General features: G+C 41.9%; 1 protein-coding gene across 1 annotated transcript in view; it reads left to right on the forward strand.

The window, feature by feature from the left end:
• Positions 1 to 1,638: 1,638 nt before the first annotated feature.
• The window catches only part of uvrag (UV radiation resistance associated gene), a 93,424-nt gene continuing 78,357 nt past the window's right edge, over positions 1,639 to 16,705 (forward strand). The window contains exons 1-3 of the mRNA XM_041952090.1: positions 1,639 to 1,930; positions 6,353 to 6,470; positions 7,208 to 7,242. Coding sequence (XP_041808024.1) covers positions 1,829 to 1,930; positions 6,353 to 6,470; positions 7,208 to 7,242 — 255 coding nt within the window. The 5' untranslated portion in view covers positions 1,639 to 1,828. The remainder of the gene's footprint in view (positions 1,931 to 6,352; positions 6,471 to 7,207; positions 7,243 to 16,705) is intronic.

Raw genomic sequence — 16,705 nt, forward strand, 5'->3', positions numbered from 1 at the left:
ATCACTCTTGAGATATTTCTAAGGCTATGTCTTCTTCTCACATTTATTATTCATTCATGGTCAAGACTAAACCCTAAGCATACAAACCCCTGAAGTGGCTAGAAGGATAAGAGAATAATTTATACCACAGTTTCTGACAGTATGATGTATGCAGTTTGTGTTAAGTTACGTTATATGTGAAATTATAAGACCTAAACCCCAAAATCTGAGCATCGATCCATCAAATACAAATATTCCAGATGATTCCAGGTCATTTTACACACTTATTAGTATGAAGTAGTAGAAAATGGAAATACTCAAAATTGCTGGAAACAGGCCAATGTTGATAAGAAAATGTTCAATATAAAAGAATATTAGGACAACCTGATTGCAGTATCAGTGAATTTTAAAAAGCTTGTTTTGCACACCAACAAGCCATTTGCCAAAACATACAGGGCCAATTTCAAGTACACATGCCACCGAGTATTCCTAACAGCAGAAAGCAATCAATACCTTATGTTAAGTCCACTGACCCTGTGGAAACAAAAACTCCTCTAGGTTGCTGATGCTGCCCCCCGATGGCTGCTTAATATCCTGCAGTTAGGGCCAAGGTGATGAAGGCTTACAGAAATCAGCCATAGTGAAGTGAAGCCTACTGCTGCTTAGATGTAGAGGAGCTGGGGATCCAGTAGTGGTGGAGGCAAAGCACATTTAAGTACTGTACTTGAGTACTATTCCCAGATGCTTTTTTTTTTTTTTTGAGTATTTTCACATCATACTATTCAATGCTTCTCTACATTTCAAACATAACTGCTCAATCCCATTTTACATGCAAAAAAAAACAAAACAGTTTGTTATATATGATAAGTTGCTGCCAAATTAGCTCCACCTCGACTGCAACATTAACTACAACATTACATTAATGTATCAATAATAATTTGGAAGTACTTCTGCGCTTTTACCTTTACCTTTACTTAAGTTTAATTTGAAAGTAGGACTTTTACTTTCTATGGAGTATTTTTACACTGTCATATTGCTATTTTTTTACTTAATTCAAGTGCTCATGGTTCTATCCTTGGTTTCCAGGGGCCCTCCAGAGGTCTTTTTCTTTCTTCTGCTGCTAAATGAGGAATAATATAAGGTTACTGTGGTCTTGCGTGCACAGAAAGTCATTCCAAACCGAGAACGGAATTCGGACATTATCGATCAGATGTGTCGCATTCTGTAGTGTCACTGAAGTTGACCCTTTTATCCGCTGTTGGTTTTTGGCCTGTTTGTTGACTGTTGACTTATAGATCAATGACATTAGGTTGCCGAAAGCCCCTGGTAGATTCTGTACTATATAAATATGAATTGTTTTCAACAGTTTTGTATCAGCTTTAATGGAGGATGTAAGTGAGAAATCGCCTGGACGCCACCGTTTAACTGTCACCCGCATGTCACGCTGTGCTATGCAACTTCCTCATATTTTGCAGCTTTGACAGATTTCAACGGACGCCCGCCCCATCTCAGAAGATAAACAGACACTACAGCCAATAGCAACACGAGTTTTCAGCCTCAGGTACCGCCTTTACATAACATACGTGAGTTTAAGCCAATCAGCTGCCAAGGTGTCGCGCCTCCCAACCGGAGACGGATTTCCGTGCGAAGTGTAGCAAAATAGCCTGTACTTTGTTTACGTCCCGTTGGTTAGCTGACAGCTGTTGTAGCACTTCACTCACACAAGGAACCGCGTCTGTATCTCTCTGGTGGTTGCCTAGAGCTTCGTAAACTTTAAACAGAGTGTCTTGGATGTCGTGGATGGGATGTTTTGTTGAATGAGGGGGACCCGCTAGATGCCGACAGGAGGATGAACTCCATCACCGGTCGGGTTCTCGCCATCCCCGCCGCCTCTGTCAACTCTGGAGCTTCATCATCTCGAGCCTTGCATGTAGAGCTCACATCCCAGCAGGTAAATGCAAAGTCTCTGAGCCCATGTTAAGGCGAACTGCTTTCAAATGAACTCAGAAAAACTTGCACCCGGCCGCCTCAGTCTGTTATGTACTAGTTTTCAACTGCTGCTCGAAGAAACACGGCAGGCCTGTTAGGCTAGCTACATAGCTAGCAACTGTTAGCTTGCAGTTAGCTAGTTCACTGGAAATTGCCCAGTGGAAATGGACTGACACCCCAGACACACTAAAACCAGTTAGTGTTATGGTTAGACATTTTTAAGACCAGCCTTTCTAGTGTGTTGTCCCGTTTTGAGGGTATATATCATTCTGCGTTTATTTGTCCACGAAGCTAGTATGCTACTGCTAGCAGTAACAACGTTTTGTCGGCACTCAGGTGACAGCTCAGTTCAGGGGAATCGTAGCTTATGTCATTACTGTGCTGTCAGATTGTTTCATATAGCTATTTCAATGTCATTTAAAACGTGCCTAGACCATGAACTAATTTCATTTATGCTTAGTTTAGTCGGGGAACTAAGCTTTGAAGCGAGCTTTGAAGACTTTTCTCCTTTCATTCATTCATTCGTTTGGACGACATGTGAAAAGTTGGCCGTTGACAGTTCATTCATTAGGGATAACGTTACCGAGCTCAGACTGTAGCATCGATCCATCAAAGTGTCACAAACACCAGGTATTATTTGTAGTGAGAAACAGGCTATCCACGTTGTTGAATATGAGTATTAGGCTGAGAGTCACGTGAATATTGTGCAGCTTCATGAGCCAGCGTCTGATCTGCTCACAGCATCCCGTGAGTGAAACATCTATATGCATATAGGAGTTTCTTGGACTTGTTTCAGCTGCAAACTTACATCAAACCACCTCAGTCCACATCAAGTTTCTATAGTAGGGAACACTTCGCAGTGTGTTGCTCCATACTCACTGCAAAGATGTGGAAATAAGTTTGCGTTAGTAAACTGAAACCTTGAATTCGGCTTATCTCAAATTCACGAGATCAAAATCTCTTGCCAAGCAGCAGCATGTTTTCATCAAGCTGTCCTGCTGGGTCTTGCTTATTGTGTCACTGACCCAGCATGAAGTTCAGCTTTTCATGGGATTGCTCTTCTCTGCTTTCTATGACTTGCTCCATGTAGTAGGGCACACTAGGCATGTACACACGGAGAACATATTTTATACTAGGTCTACAATTTCATTTGTTCAAACACCAGTAAATCTAACTCTTTGACGCCTGTGCCTTTTAAAAGTGTATAATTGCATTAGGTAGACATTTAACGTGGTGCCAATTCAAACTGTTTCAACAATTCAGTTCTGTAATCATAGTTAAGATATTAGCTATAATAACAATTTAACCCCACTAAGGGACAAGGGACAAGGGAGATGACTGTGCCTCTGTTTGTGTTCCTCTCTGCATTGAAAACCTGTATTTTGAAGATTTATCTGCAGTGACATTTCATTTACTTTGTATTGTTACCTCATTCTACATCGCTTTGGGTATCACTTTATGTTGAAGTCCACATATTCCCCATTGACTAGTTGCTTATTAACATGTACGTTAGCATCATATTGGCTCTTGATTAGTTATATAAAGCACTTATTAATGCATTATTCTGCATGACAATATTCGACAACTACCCTAACCCATTAAGAGTTTTTCCTTAATAACATCCTCATTGCTGATTGATAGTAGGTAAGGAAGTGGTTGCAGATGAATTCCGATCTTATTAACCTAATCTTAATCCTACCTCTTAATGACCCTAACCCCCAGAATAAGGCATTAATGTGCTTTATAATGACTAGTAACTATCCAGCATGCTGCTAATATGCATGCTAATACACAACTAGTTAATGGTGGATGTCTACCTCAATATAAAGTGTTACCTAACTATGTAATGGCTTAGCAGCAGTCATCTTAAAGACAGAGATCTCAAAACATCAGCAGCTAAAAAAAATAAGATATTATTACTATGGACAAGAATATAACATAAGTAGAAAACATGTCCCTGTAGTTTGGGCGAACTGACACTAAAATTCATCTGCATTGTCTTAAGCTCTTCTTTTACCTCACTGATGTGTGACCACACTGGTTTCATAAAGGAATAAGGGTGTGTGACAAGTGCACTTTACTGGTTGAGTTCACATTTTGGTGATATGAGCACTAAATCTTATTTTATAGCTGCACTTCACATACACATCAGCTCGATGCCAAAATAAAGATGCAAAACTATCTTTCCAGATTGAATGATTGAGTTTGCATTTTCTGACATTTTCTTATCTAGCTCCAACACTGCTGCATTGTTCTGCTGGCTCACTGGTTTGCAGTACCAAAAGAGAGACTGAGTGCTAAACTCACAAGAGATGATTAATGTAGGAGGTTTTACTGAGCGCTTGTAGGCTTTCTGTACATAAACCTAGTATGAAAATGGTGATTGTTCATTAATACCGCAAATATAAAAATGTATCTGTAGACATTATATTTTTTATTGCATAAAAAATATTTTTAGATATTAAAATTTCTACTTGTGTATAAAGTTGAATTTACAGTTGTTTGTGCAACATGAAAATGAAAAGTAGTTGTCTGTTATTTTAATATTTATTGTTATTTATGACCTAACTGATGGTATGCAGTAAATGATATTGAATAGAATAGGCACAATTATTAGACTAGATAGCCATAATTGGATCCCCTCAGCTCTCACTAATAATGGAGGGTCTTGACAACCAGATAATTGTCATAACAGAATATTTTTTTGTGTGGTTTTCTATTAATTTATATATAACCCAAAAGGCCATGTAGAACAAAGTTCTTTACTGCTATGTGTCTGGCTGAGGCAGTCATGAAAGTGTGACATCCAGAGTTGCCAAAAGCTTGCCAGGTTAGTTAGTATGTAGTCTGTTTGTTCATGTTATATTTCGCCCAACCCAGGTACTCCTGTCTTCTTTGAGACTCTGTTGGAGAGGCTTGTCTGCGTTCTGTACTCAGTTGCCAGTTTATTAGCCACAGCTAGCTGAAACAATGATATATCAATGGGGGTAGGCTAGATATTACAAATAACTGCCAGCAGCACCATAAACTGCAGCCTGCAGACTACAGACCATTAAGTTGAATAGATACCTCTCTAAAACACTTTCAACAAAAACCCAATTTTTATAACCTTCATGAAGGTATGATTTGTTAAACTTGACCAGCTAGCTCAGTGCACTGTATATTAATTCTGTGTAAGGGTACAGTTTAATTTTGTGGGATTCATGTACTTGCAAAATAGCTCTATTTCACTGACTGTTTAAACCAGAATCTTGATGTAGTTTGTTCTGTCCCATTTCTAAGGAACTGGAATGTCTGTATGTTGGAATTACAGATGTACAACGAAAGTCTTGTGACCTACTAATCACTTTGTCACATACCGCCATCAGACTTTTTGATCACTTTATGACATGTGGTCCTAACTTTGATCTTCGTCTGAGCTCGTAGTGTATTCAACAATCATTTCTCTCAGCCTGTGGTCCACATTATCCCATTCTGAAATGTGCGCTGACGTTTTAAAGGGGGGTCTAAAAGTCCCTTACAGAACAATCAGTGTTTTTGTTTCTGAGGCTCTTAATCTTGTAGGGAATCCCATGACTTAGATTTAGACTCAGCGTGGATGCAGGAGAGAGGCCTGGCCTGCTGGTAGAGAAAGAAGTTGTACTGTAGTGACGTGTTTGCCTGAAGTGGAAATTTATTTTACATCAAGAAATGAGATTTGCCAAGGAAGGCACCAGACTTCATATTCAAACCATGCAGATGTATCGGGTAACATCTGACTTTTGTTTTGCGTCACATGTTTATAAATGGTGGCTTTTCCATATTTTGCTCGTTGTTAGTTGAAGATACTTTGATGAATAATTTCAGAGCTAAAAATGTTGACACATATCTCATGTGACTGTAATGACATGCCTGACGAGTTAACTGGTGCCTTAATTCTACCATGAAGATGTCATGCCTCTATTATTTGAACTGCTGACATCAAGCAGGCTGTCACAGTTGCCTCTGTGCATGAGAAATAACTACTGTTTTAGGCTGTTGGTATATACAACCCTGATTCCCAAAAAAGTGATGCTGTGTAATACAGAAATAAAAACCATATGCACTCATTTACCATCAAACTGTGTTACTGACAGCTGAAATCATTCTCTTTTATTTATGTTTCACACAGTGTCCCAACTTTTCTGGGATCGGAGTTGTAGGATAGACATTATGATACATCATTGATCTCTAAATCAATCTCTTTCTTACTTGTCCTTGGACACATAAGCATTCAGAGCCTTCAGAACAACCACCGTCACATGATCAGGATGAAACTGGATACAACAGCTTTGAGGTCTTTATTTGTTCTCAGCTTGTCCTTACTCCCTCTCCATGTCTTTCTATATTTTCCTCCGCCAAACAGAGACGATTGCGTCATCTCCGGAGCATCGCAGCTAGAAACATTGTCAACAAGAATGGTTCCCCACTGCTGGACACTTACTTCACCCTCCACCTCTGTATAGGAGACCGCATATCTAGAGGTCAGTGTTAACACCCACACACACCTTCCACCTTGTCGCTCCTAAGATTTGACAGTAGGTAACATTTCTTGGCTTGCTTTCCACAATCTGTCATGGAGTACATGTAATATTTTATTATGCGCATTATATTTCTATGTGACAGGTTTTTTTTTTTTTTAAAGGAGTACTTTCCACCCCATATAAACTAATGTAGCTACTGCACGGTAAAAAAAGCTAATGTGGTCATGACAAATATAACAATCCAGATTGCTTTGACTGTCATTACTGTTTGTGATGGTTGAGTAATTCAGTAACCATCTCAAGCCAAAATGTGATTGTTTCTAACAGGAAATTCCACCCTAAAGTCGAAATCTAAATTTACCACCTGCAGCCACAAAATCTGTCTTCCTAAACTGATTTTGTCATCAGTTTACACTGTATGGAGCCATGAGGTGGACATTGAACCAGTGACTGTCTCTGTGGGCTCCATGGGAGTATTATTAGAAGCATTCAGATGCCACTTTATATATGCATGTTGCTCCCAGCTGCCAATCACAATGTGTCACTGTGTGTGTCCTCTCTGTGTGTGGAGCAGCTACAGGAGTTTACTCTAGATGACATTAACACTATACTGTTGTGTTCACAGATTAAAGCTGAGCTGATCTTTTGTGAATTGCGTTTTCGGGTAAATTTAACCCAGTTGGTTGTGCGTGAATGTTGTTCCTTCTTTTAATCAGCATTCTTTAATGTCTTTTTAGATTTTTACAAGAGTGAAGTCATCCGAGACTCACTGGTGAGTATTCTTATCTAAATGATTCACACTCCTCATGTCTGCCTCTTGTCATAGGTTCAGGATGTTATTGTTACCTGCAGACTGCTGCTGTGTGTTTGTACAGTGGTCATTATTTGCAGTACCATAATAAGGAAGATGAGCTTCCTGTATGTCACTCATTTAGTCACCTCTGGTCTTGTTGTTTCACTGTAACCTTACCTAAACTGGTTTTCAAACATCAAAGCAACAGTGACATGCTGCGAAACATGCGCCGTTGAATAAAATGTCAGACTTTCATCAACATGAATTAAAGACGTAATGTGCTGTTTCCCTTAGTTTCTCTCTTGGTCTGTATCAGTCAGTTGTGTGAATGAGCCAGCTGTATGTTACAGATGCATCTCAGGACGAAGCTGTAGAAGCAGCCAAAGATAGCAAGCTATTACTGGTGGGCTTGCTGCCGAGTCATGAGCTGACCTAAGCTGCTTTCCAGGCATGCTGCTCAGTACCCTGAGCAGACACACTCTGTAGTGCACCTCAGGGGTCGTGACTCCTGTCATCTCTCAGCCCAACTTCCTTCTCTTGAATTTACCATCCTTGCTGACATTAGTTCTTGAGTATTCTGTCTTCCTTCTGTCATCATTTGTCTAGGGAAACGCTTCCTGATGGTCTTCCTGTTTTCATTCTCACTGCTATGTCCCTTTGCTGCTTCTGCTGCTGGCTCTCACTAGTTCTGTTTTCTAACCCCCCACATCCCCCCCTGTGGATTGTACTTCTGCTTCTGCTTTTCCTGCCCGTCCTTGAAAGTGACCCAAAGAGCAAGAGATTTTCTCTCTGACGGAGGGAAATGGTACATAATTGAATGATCTAAATGGCTACAGTGCTTTGTAGAACCAGTTCTCAGTGCTGTCAGTCTGGAAATTCAAGGACAGCGAACAAACTTTAGCAGAGATCAGACTTTAAGGTTAATGTAGAACAGGATGATCCAATTACTTTACAGTGGATAGGGATCACATTATGACTTTGAATTTGATGGAGGTACCACACAGATTTCCATTCAAACTCTTCAGCGTGCACATAAAAAAGATTAAAAAACCCCCACTGACATTCTTGTATTGTCGTTACTTGTCTGACATAAACAGTAGCTTCAGTTGAAGTATGATTAATACTAATTAATAAATAATTGATTGTGCTGATCAGCTGTTATGTCATTAGGGACACGGGGCAACGTCCCGAGTCACTTATTACTATCCCGCGCGTTTCTTCTTATTAGGGACTCGGGGCGTAGCCCCGAGTCACTTATTACTATCCCGCGCGTTTCTTCTTATTAGGGACACGGGGCAACGTCCCGAGTCACTTATTACTATCCCGCGCGTTTCTTCTTCTTCTTATTAGGGACACGGGGCAACGTCCCGAGTCACTGGCTCCTACAGCTATTTCATAGCTGCAGGAGCCAGTGACTCGGGGCGTAGCCCCGAGTCACTTATTACTATCCCGCGCGTTTCTTCTTCTTCTTCTTCTTATTAGGGACACGGGGCACGCTCCGAGTCACTTATTACTATCCCGCGTGTTTCTTCTTATTAGGGACACGGGGCAACGTCCCGAGTCACTGGCTCCTACAGCTATTTCATAGCTGCAGGAGCCAGTGACTCGGGGCGTAGCCCCGAGTCACTTATTACTATCCCGCGCGTTTCTTCTTCTTCTTCTTCTTATTATTAGGGACACGGGGCACGCTCCGAGGCACTGGCTCCTGCAGCTCTGCTGCAGGAGCCAGTGACTCGGGGCGTAGCCCCGAGTCACTTATTACTATCCCGCGCGTTTCTTCTTCTTCTTCTTATTATTATTTTTCATCTTCCTCCAAGTTTTCGTCCTCAAACTCGCCCCGCAGCTTTGAGAAAACCCTCGCAAATTATATATCAAAACGTGCGTATTGTTCGGGATCGGTGTGCTATTACTTTTCTCAAATTTATCGCAGTTTTTCGCGTCGTAAGACGCGAAAAACTGCGATAAATTTCCCATAAGAAATGAATGGGACGGCCGAAAAAAACAAGATTGAAATTGGAGTTTTTCAAACATCTGTAGCTCAGGCATACATTCACCGAGAGACTTCATTTCAACTTTAAAATGTAGACCCAAGTCTGGTCTATTGGTGTGTTCATCCACATTTTGATTGGTCCTATAGTTTTTGATCAGTCACTGTTCAATGACAGTGATCGTTTGGCGGGAAATTTTGAGATTATAATGGGTGTGTATTGCGCGGAATGTTCGTGCTAGAGTGCGTGCTAGAGTGGCACAGAGTCTAAAAACGATCTGAAAATCTTCTCGTTTTCTCGTCGCTACGGCCACAAATTACACTCTACACGCATAATTTTGGGATCTTTTGTAGACAAACTTGTCCTCTTTCGTGTGATGTCCTCGAAAAAGCCGAGAGACTTACTGAATTTAAATAGTGAGACGTTTTGTGCAGCCAGCGCCCTCCTGTTCTCCCATTAAGTCCCATGTTAAAATTCGGAGCTGTTTTGTGAGCAAAGCAGAAATGCCTCCTGTCTTTAGATCGCCATAAAACGAAAAGTTGTTGTGTCAGGAATAAAACGAGGAGATGGTCGGACTCAGGAAGTTCTCGGGAGTCCGATGATCTATAGTACACTCTGATACGAGGTACGGTTCTCTCACCAGAGGATTTAGTTCAGGAGGTTCGCCGAACCCAAATCTCACTGCATACAATACAAACTCCTGTTCTCTGAGTGGCAGAGTCTTTTTAAGTCGACCATTTTGTCATTTTTCTACAGAATATCTGGACATAAAACACACGTACATCTGGCCCAGACTTGTCCGCATCTCACAGTGTAATCGGTTTTTTGATAGCAGCTACGGTTTTGACACAATCGCAAGTTGTTCGGAAGAAACCGACAGCGAAAAAGCCGCTTTTCAAGGGAAGAGTTTAACAGGTGCAACTGTCATTTACACACACACCGGTCAATAACCCACGCACACACATCTGCAGGACAACAAGCCTGAGAATGATTATCTTAACGAGCTCAGTCAAAACAAGGGCATTGTTTGAAAACAATCTCCATCCAACAAACAGTTAAACTCAGCTTCACCAAGCGCTTTGCCAAAAAGGTTGAGACAGTAGTCACACAAACGCACACACAAGCAGGGCTAACCAACAGCTAAAAAGTGATTAAAAACAAGCACGTCAAAACTGAACAGGAACAGGTAAAAAGTGGGAGAGGTAGAGAGGTAATTATCAGCAGGTGGGGCAGAAGTTACACACGCACACAAACAAACACACACACACACACACACACATTCAGACACACATATACCAGACACATCTCCATGTAGGAGCTGGTTGGGCTGCTTGTGTAGTTCAAGCAGACACACACACACAAACAGACGAAGACACACACATACGCAGTCACACACAACGACAGATACATAAACACACACACACAGACAAATGCATAATGAAAACCCCATCCCCCCGCCCCCTTGTTAACGCCGTTAGCTCTGTTAGCTCTGTTAGCACAGTTAGCTCTGTTAGCGCTAGCGCCGTTAGCTATATTCGCACCTTTAGCTGTTAGCTCAGTTAGTGTTAGCTCTGTTAGCTCCGTTAGCATTAGCTCCATTCATGTTTATTGATTCAGTTCATTAATTCATGTTAACAGAGACATGAAGCAGAGGAGAGAAGCAGACACAGACAGCTGAGGTGATCAACAGAGACAGACAAGGAGAAAGCCACAGAAACACAGCTGAGAGCAATTCATTAATCAGGGACTGACTACCTCTGATATCTGCCGTTTTCTCAATTTGCAGCCTTTTTCAATTGTCCGCTGCTTCGCCATAGTTTCTCCTAGAGACTTCATTCAAACTTTAAAACGTAGATAATTTTGTCGGCTCAAAATGACCCTCGGCACATTTTGATATCTCTTACGGTTTTCGAGCTATGACCATCGAAGGCCGACGTAAGACGCAAACAACTGCGATAAATTTCCCATAAGAAATGAATGGGGAAATTTCCTCAAATTTCAGCCTTTTTCAATTGTCCGCTGCTCGGCCATACTTTGTCCTAGAGACTTCATTCAAACTTTAAAACGTAGATAATTTTGTCGGCTCGAACCCCCCGTGTCCCTTTCAAAATTTCCCAGAGGGAATTTTCTAGTTATTTTTCATCTTCCTCCAAGTTTTCGTCCTCAAACTCGTCCCACAGCTTTGAGAAAACCCTCGCAAATTATATATCAAAACGTGCGTATTGTTCGGGATCGGTGTGCTATTACTTTTCTCAAATTTATCGCAGTTTTTCGCGTCGTAAGACGCGAAAAACTGCGATAAATTTCCCATAAGAAATGAATGGGACGGGCGAAAAAAACAAGATTGAAATTGGAGTTTTTCAAACATCTGTAGCTCAGGCATACATTCACCGAGAGACTTCATTTCAACTTTAAAATGTAGACCCAAGTCTGGTCTATTGGTGTGTTCATCCACATTTTGATTGGTCCTATAGTTTTTGATCAATCACTGTTCAATGACAGTGATCGTTTGGCGGGAAATTTTGAGATTATAATGGGTGTGTATTGCGCGGAATGTTCGTGCTAGAGTGCGTGCTAGAGTGGCACAGAGTCTAAAAACGATCTGAAAATCTTCTCTTTTTCTCGTCGCTACGGCCACAAATTACACTCTACACGCATAATTTTGGGCTCATTTTGTAGACAAACTTGTCCTCTTTCGTGTGATGTCCTCGAAAAAGCCGAGAGACTTACTGAATTTAAATAGTGAGACGTTTTGTGCAGCCAGCGCCCTCCTGTTCTCCCATTAAGTCCCATGTTAAAATTCAGAGCTGTTTTGTGAGCAAAGCAGAAATGCCTCCTGTCTTTAGATCGCCATAAAACGAAAAGTTGTTGTGTCAGGAATAAAACGAGGAGATGGCCGGACTCAGGAAGTTCTCGGGAGTCCGATGATCTATAGTACACTCTGATACGAGGTACGGTTCTCTCACCAGAGGATTTAGTTCAGGAGGTTCGCCGAACCCAAATCTCACTGCATACAATACAAACTCCTGTTCTCTGAGTCGCAGAGTCTTTTTAAGTCGACCATTTTGTCATTTTTCTAAAGAATATCTGGACATAAAACACACGTACATCTGGCCCAGACTTGTCCGCATCTCACAGTGTAATCGGTTTTTTGATAGCAGCTACGGTTTTGACACAATCGCAAGTTGTTCGGAAGAAACCGACAGCGAAAAAGCCGCTTTTCAAGGGAGGAGTTTAACAGGTGCAACTGTCATTTACACACACACCGGTCAATAACCCACGCACACACATCTGCAGGACAACAAGCCTGAGAATGATTATCTTAACGAGCTCAGTCAAAACAAGGGCATTGTTTGAAAACAATCTCCATCCAACAAACAGTTAAACTCAGCTTCACCAAGCGCTTTGCCAAAAAGGTTGAGAAAGTAGTCACACAAACACACACACAAGCAGGGCTAACCAACAGCTAAAAAGTGATTCAAAACAAGCACGTCAAAACTGAACAGGAACAGGTAAAAAGTGGGAGAGGTAGAGAGGTAATTATCAGCAGGTGGGGCAGAAGTTACACACGCACACAAACAAACACACACACACACACACATTCAGACACACATATACCAGACACATCTCCATGTAGGAGCAGGTTGGGCTGCTTGTGTAGTTCAAGCAGACACACACACAAACAGACGAAGACACACACATACGCAGTCACACACAATGACAGATACATAAACACACACACACAGACAAATGCATAATGAAAACCCCATCCCCCCGCCCCCTTGTTAACGCCGTTATTAGCTCTGTTAGCACAGTTAGCTCTGTTAGCGTTAGCGCCGTTAGCTCTATTCGCACCGCTAGCTGTTAGCTCCGTTAGTGTTAGCTCTGTTAGCTCCGTCAGCATTAGCTCCATTCATGTTTATTGATTCAGTTCATTAATTCATGTTAACAGAGACATGAAGCAGAGGAGAGAAGCAGACACAGACAGCTGAGGTGATCAACAGAGACAGACAAGGAGAAAGCCACAGAAACAGACGAAGACACACACATACGCAGTCACACACAACGACAGATACATAAACACACACACACAGACAAATGCATAATGAAAACCCCATCCCCCCGCCCCCTTGTTAACGCCGCTAGCTCTATTAGCTCTGTTAGCACAGTTAGCTCTGTTTGCGTTAGCGCCGTTAGCTCTATTCGCACCGTTAGCTGTTCGCTCCATTAGTGTTAGCTCTGTTAGCTCCGTTAGCATTAGCTCCATTCATGTTTATTGATTCAGTTCATTAATTCATGTTAACAGAGACATGAAGCAGAGGAGAGAAGCAGACACAGACAGCTGAGGTGATCAACAGAGACAGACAAGGAGAAAGCCACAGAAACACAGCTGAGAGCAATTCATTAATCAGGGACTGACTGCCTCTGATATCTGCCGTTTTCTCACATTGCAGCCTTTTTCAATTGTCCGCTGCTTCGCCATAGTTTCTCCTAGAGACTTCATTCAAACTTTAAAACGTAGATAATTTTGTCGGCTCCAAATGACCCTCGGCACATTTTGATATCTCTTACGGTTTTCGAGCTATGACCATCGAAGGCCGACGTAAGACGCGAACAACTGCGATAAATTTCCCATAAGAAATGAATGGGGAAATTTCCTCAAATTTCAGCCTTTTTCAATTGTCCGCTGCTCGGCCATACTTTGTCCTAGAGACTTCATTCAAACTTTAAAACGTAGATAATTTTGTCGGCTCGAACACACCCCGTGTCCCTTTCAAAATTTCCCAGGGGGAATTTTCTAGTTATTTTTCATCTTCCTCCAAGTTTTCGTCCTCAAACTCGCCCCGCAGCTTTGAGAAAACCCTCGCAAATTATATATCAAAACGTGCGTATTGTTCGGGATCGGTGTGCTATTACTTTTCTCAAATTTATCGCAGTTTTTCGCGTCGTAAGACGCGAAAAACTGCGATAAATTTCCCATAAGAAATGAATGGGACCGGTGAAAAAAACAAGATTGAAATTGGAGTTTTTCAAACATCTGTAGCTCAGGCATACATTCACCGAGAGACTTCATTTCAACTTTAAAATGTAGACCCAAGTCTGGTCTATTGGTGTGTTCATCCACATTTTGATTGGTCCTATAGTTTTTGATCAGTCACTGTTCAATGACAGTGATCGTTTGGCGGGAAATTTTGAGATTATAATGGGTGTGTATTGCGCGGAATGTTCGCGCTAGAGTGCGTGCTAGAGTGGCACAGAGTCTAAAAACGATCTGAAAATCTTCTCTTTTTCTCGTCGCTACGGCCACAAATTACACTCTACACGCATAATTTTGGGCTCATTTTGTAGACAAACTTGTCCTCTTTCGTGTGATGTCCTCGAAAAAGCCGAGAGACTTACTGAATTTAAATAGTGAGACGTTTTGTGCAGCCAGCGCCCTCCTGTTCTCCCATTAAGTCCCATGTTAAAATTCAGAGCTGTTTTGTGAGCAAAGCAGAAATGCCTCCTGTCTTTAGATCGCCATAAAACGAAAAGTTGTTGTGTCAGGAATAAAACGAGGAGATGGCCGGACTCAGGAAGTTCTCGGGAGTCCGATGATCTATAGTACACTCTGATACGAGGTACGGTTCTCTCACCAGAGGATTTAGTTCAGGAGGTTCGCCGAACCCAAATCTCACTGCATACAATACAAACTCCTGTTCTCTGAGTGGCAGAGTCTTTTTAAGTCGACCATTTTGTCATTTTTCTAAAGAATATCTGGACATAAAACACACGTACATCTGGCCCAGACTTGTCCGCATCTCACAGTGTAATCGTTTTTTTGATAGCAGCTACGGTTTTGACACAATCGCAAGTTGTTCGGAAGAAACCGACAGCGAAAAAGCCGCTTTTCAAGGGAGGAGTTTAACAGGTGCAACTGTCATTTACACACACACCGGTCAATAACCCACGCACACACATCTGCAGGACAACCAGCCTGAGAGTGATTATCTTAACGAGCTCAGTCAAAACAAGGGCATTGTTTGAAAACAATCTCCGTCCAACAAACAGTTAAACTCAGCTTCAGAAAGCAGTTTCGCAAAAAGGTTGAGACAGTAGTCACACAAACACACACACAAAAAGGGCTAACCAACAGCTAAAAAGTGATTAAAAACAGCACGTCAAAACTGAACAGGAACAGGTAAACAGTGGGAGAGGTGCAGAGGTAATTATCAGCAGGTGGGGCAGAAGTTACACAGGCACACACGCACGCACACACACACACACACACACATTCAGACACACATATACCATACACATCTCCATGTAGGAGCAGATTGGGCTGCTTGTGTAGTTCAAGCAGACACACACACACAAACAGACGAAGACACACACATACGCAGTCACACACAATGACAGATACATAAACACACACACACAGACAAATGCATAATGAAAACCCCATCCCCCCGCCCCCTTGTTAACGCCGTTAGCTCTATTACCTCTGTTAGCACAGTTAGCTCTGTTAGCGTTAGCGCCGTTAGCTCTATTCGCACCGTTAGCTGTTAGCTCCGTTAGTGTTAGCTCTGTTAGCTCCGTTAGCATTAGCTCCATTCATGTTTATTGATTCAGTTCATTAATTCATGTTAACAGAGACATGAAGCAGAGGAGAGAAGCAGACACAGACAGCTGAGGTGATCAACAGAGACAGACAAGGAGAAAGCCACAGAAACAGACGAAGACACACACATACGCAGTCACACACAACGACAGATACATAAACACACACACACAGACAAATGCATAATGAAAACCCCATCCCCCCGCCCCCTTGTTAACGCCGCTAGCTCTATTAGCTCTGTTAGCACAGTTAGCTCTGGTTGCGTTAGCGCCGTTAGCTCTATTCGCACCGTTAGCTGTTCGCTCCATTAGTGTTAGCTCTGTTAGCTCCGTTAGCATTAGCTCCATTCATGTTTATTGATTCAGTTCATTAATTCATGTTAACAGAGACATGAAGCAGAGGAGAGAAGCAGACACAGACAGCTGAGGTGATCAACAGAGACAGACAAGGAGAAAGCCACAGAAACACAGCTGAGAGCAATTCATTAATCAGGGACTGACTGCCTCTGATATCTGCCGTTTTCTCACATTGCAGCCTTTTTCAATTGTCCGCTGCTTCGCCATACTTTCTCCTAGAGACTTCATTCAAACTTTAAAACGTAGATAATTTTGTCGGCTCCAAATGACCCTCGGCACATTTTGATATCTCTTACGGTTTTCAAACTATGACCATCGAAGGCCGACGTAAGATGCGAACAACTGCGAAGACTTTCCCATAACAAATGAATGGGGAAATTTACTCAAATTTCAGCCTTTTTCAATTGTCCGCAGCTCGGCCATACTTTCTCCTAGAGACTTCATTCAAAGTTTAAAACGTAGATAAATTTGTCAGCTCAAAATTAATACCGGCCCAT

The sequence above is a fragment of the Chelmon rostratus genome, chromosome 14 (genome assembly GCF_017976325.1).
Source record: "Chelmon rostratus isolate fCheRos1 chromosome 14, fCheRos1.pri, whole genome shotgun sequence".
NCBI lineage: Eukaryota > Metazoa > Chordata > Actinopteri > Chaetodontiformes > Chaetodontidae > Chelmon > Chelmon rostratus.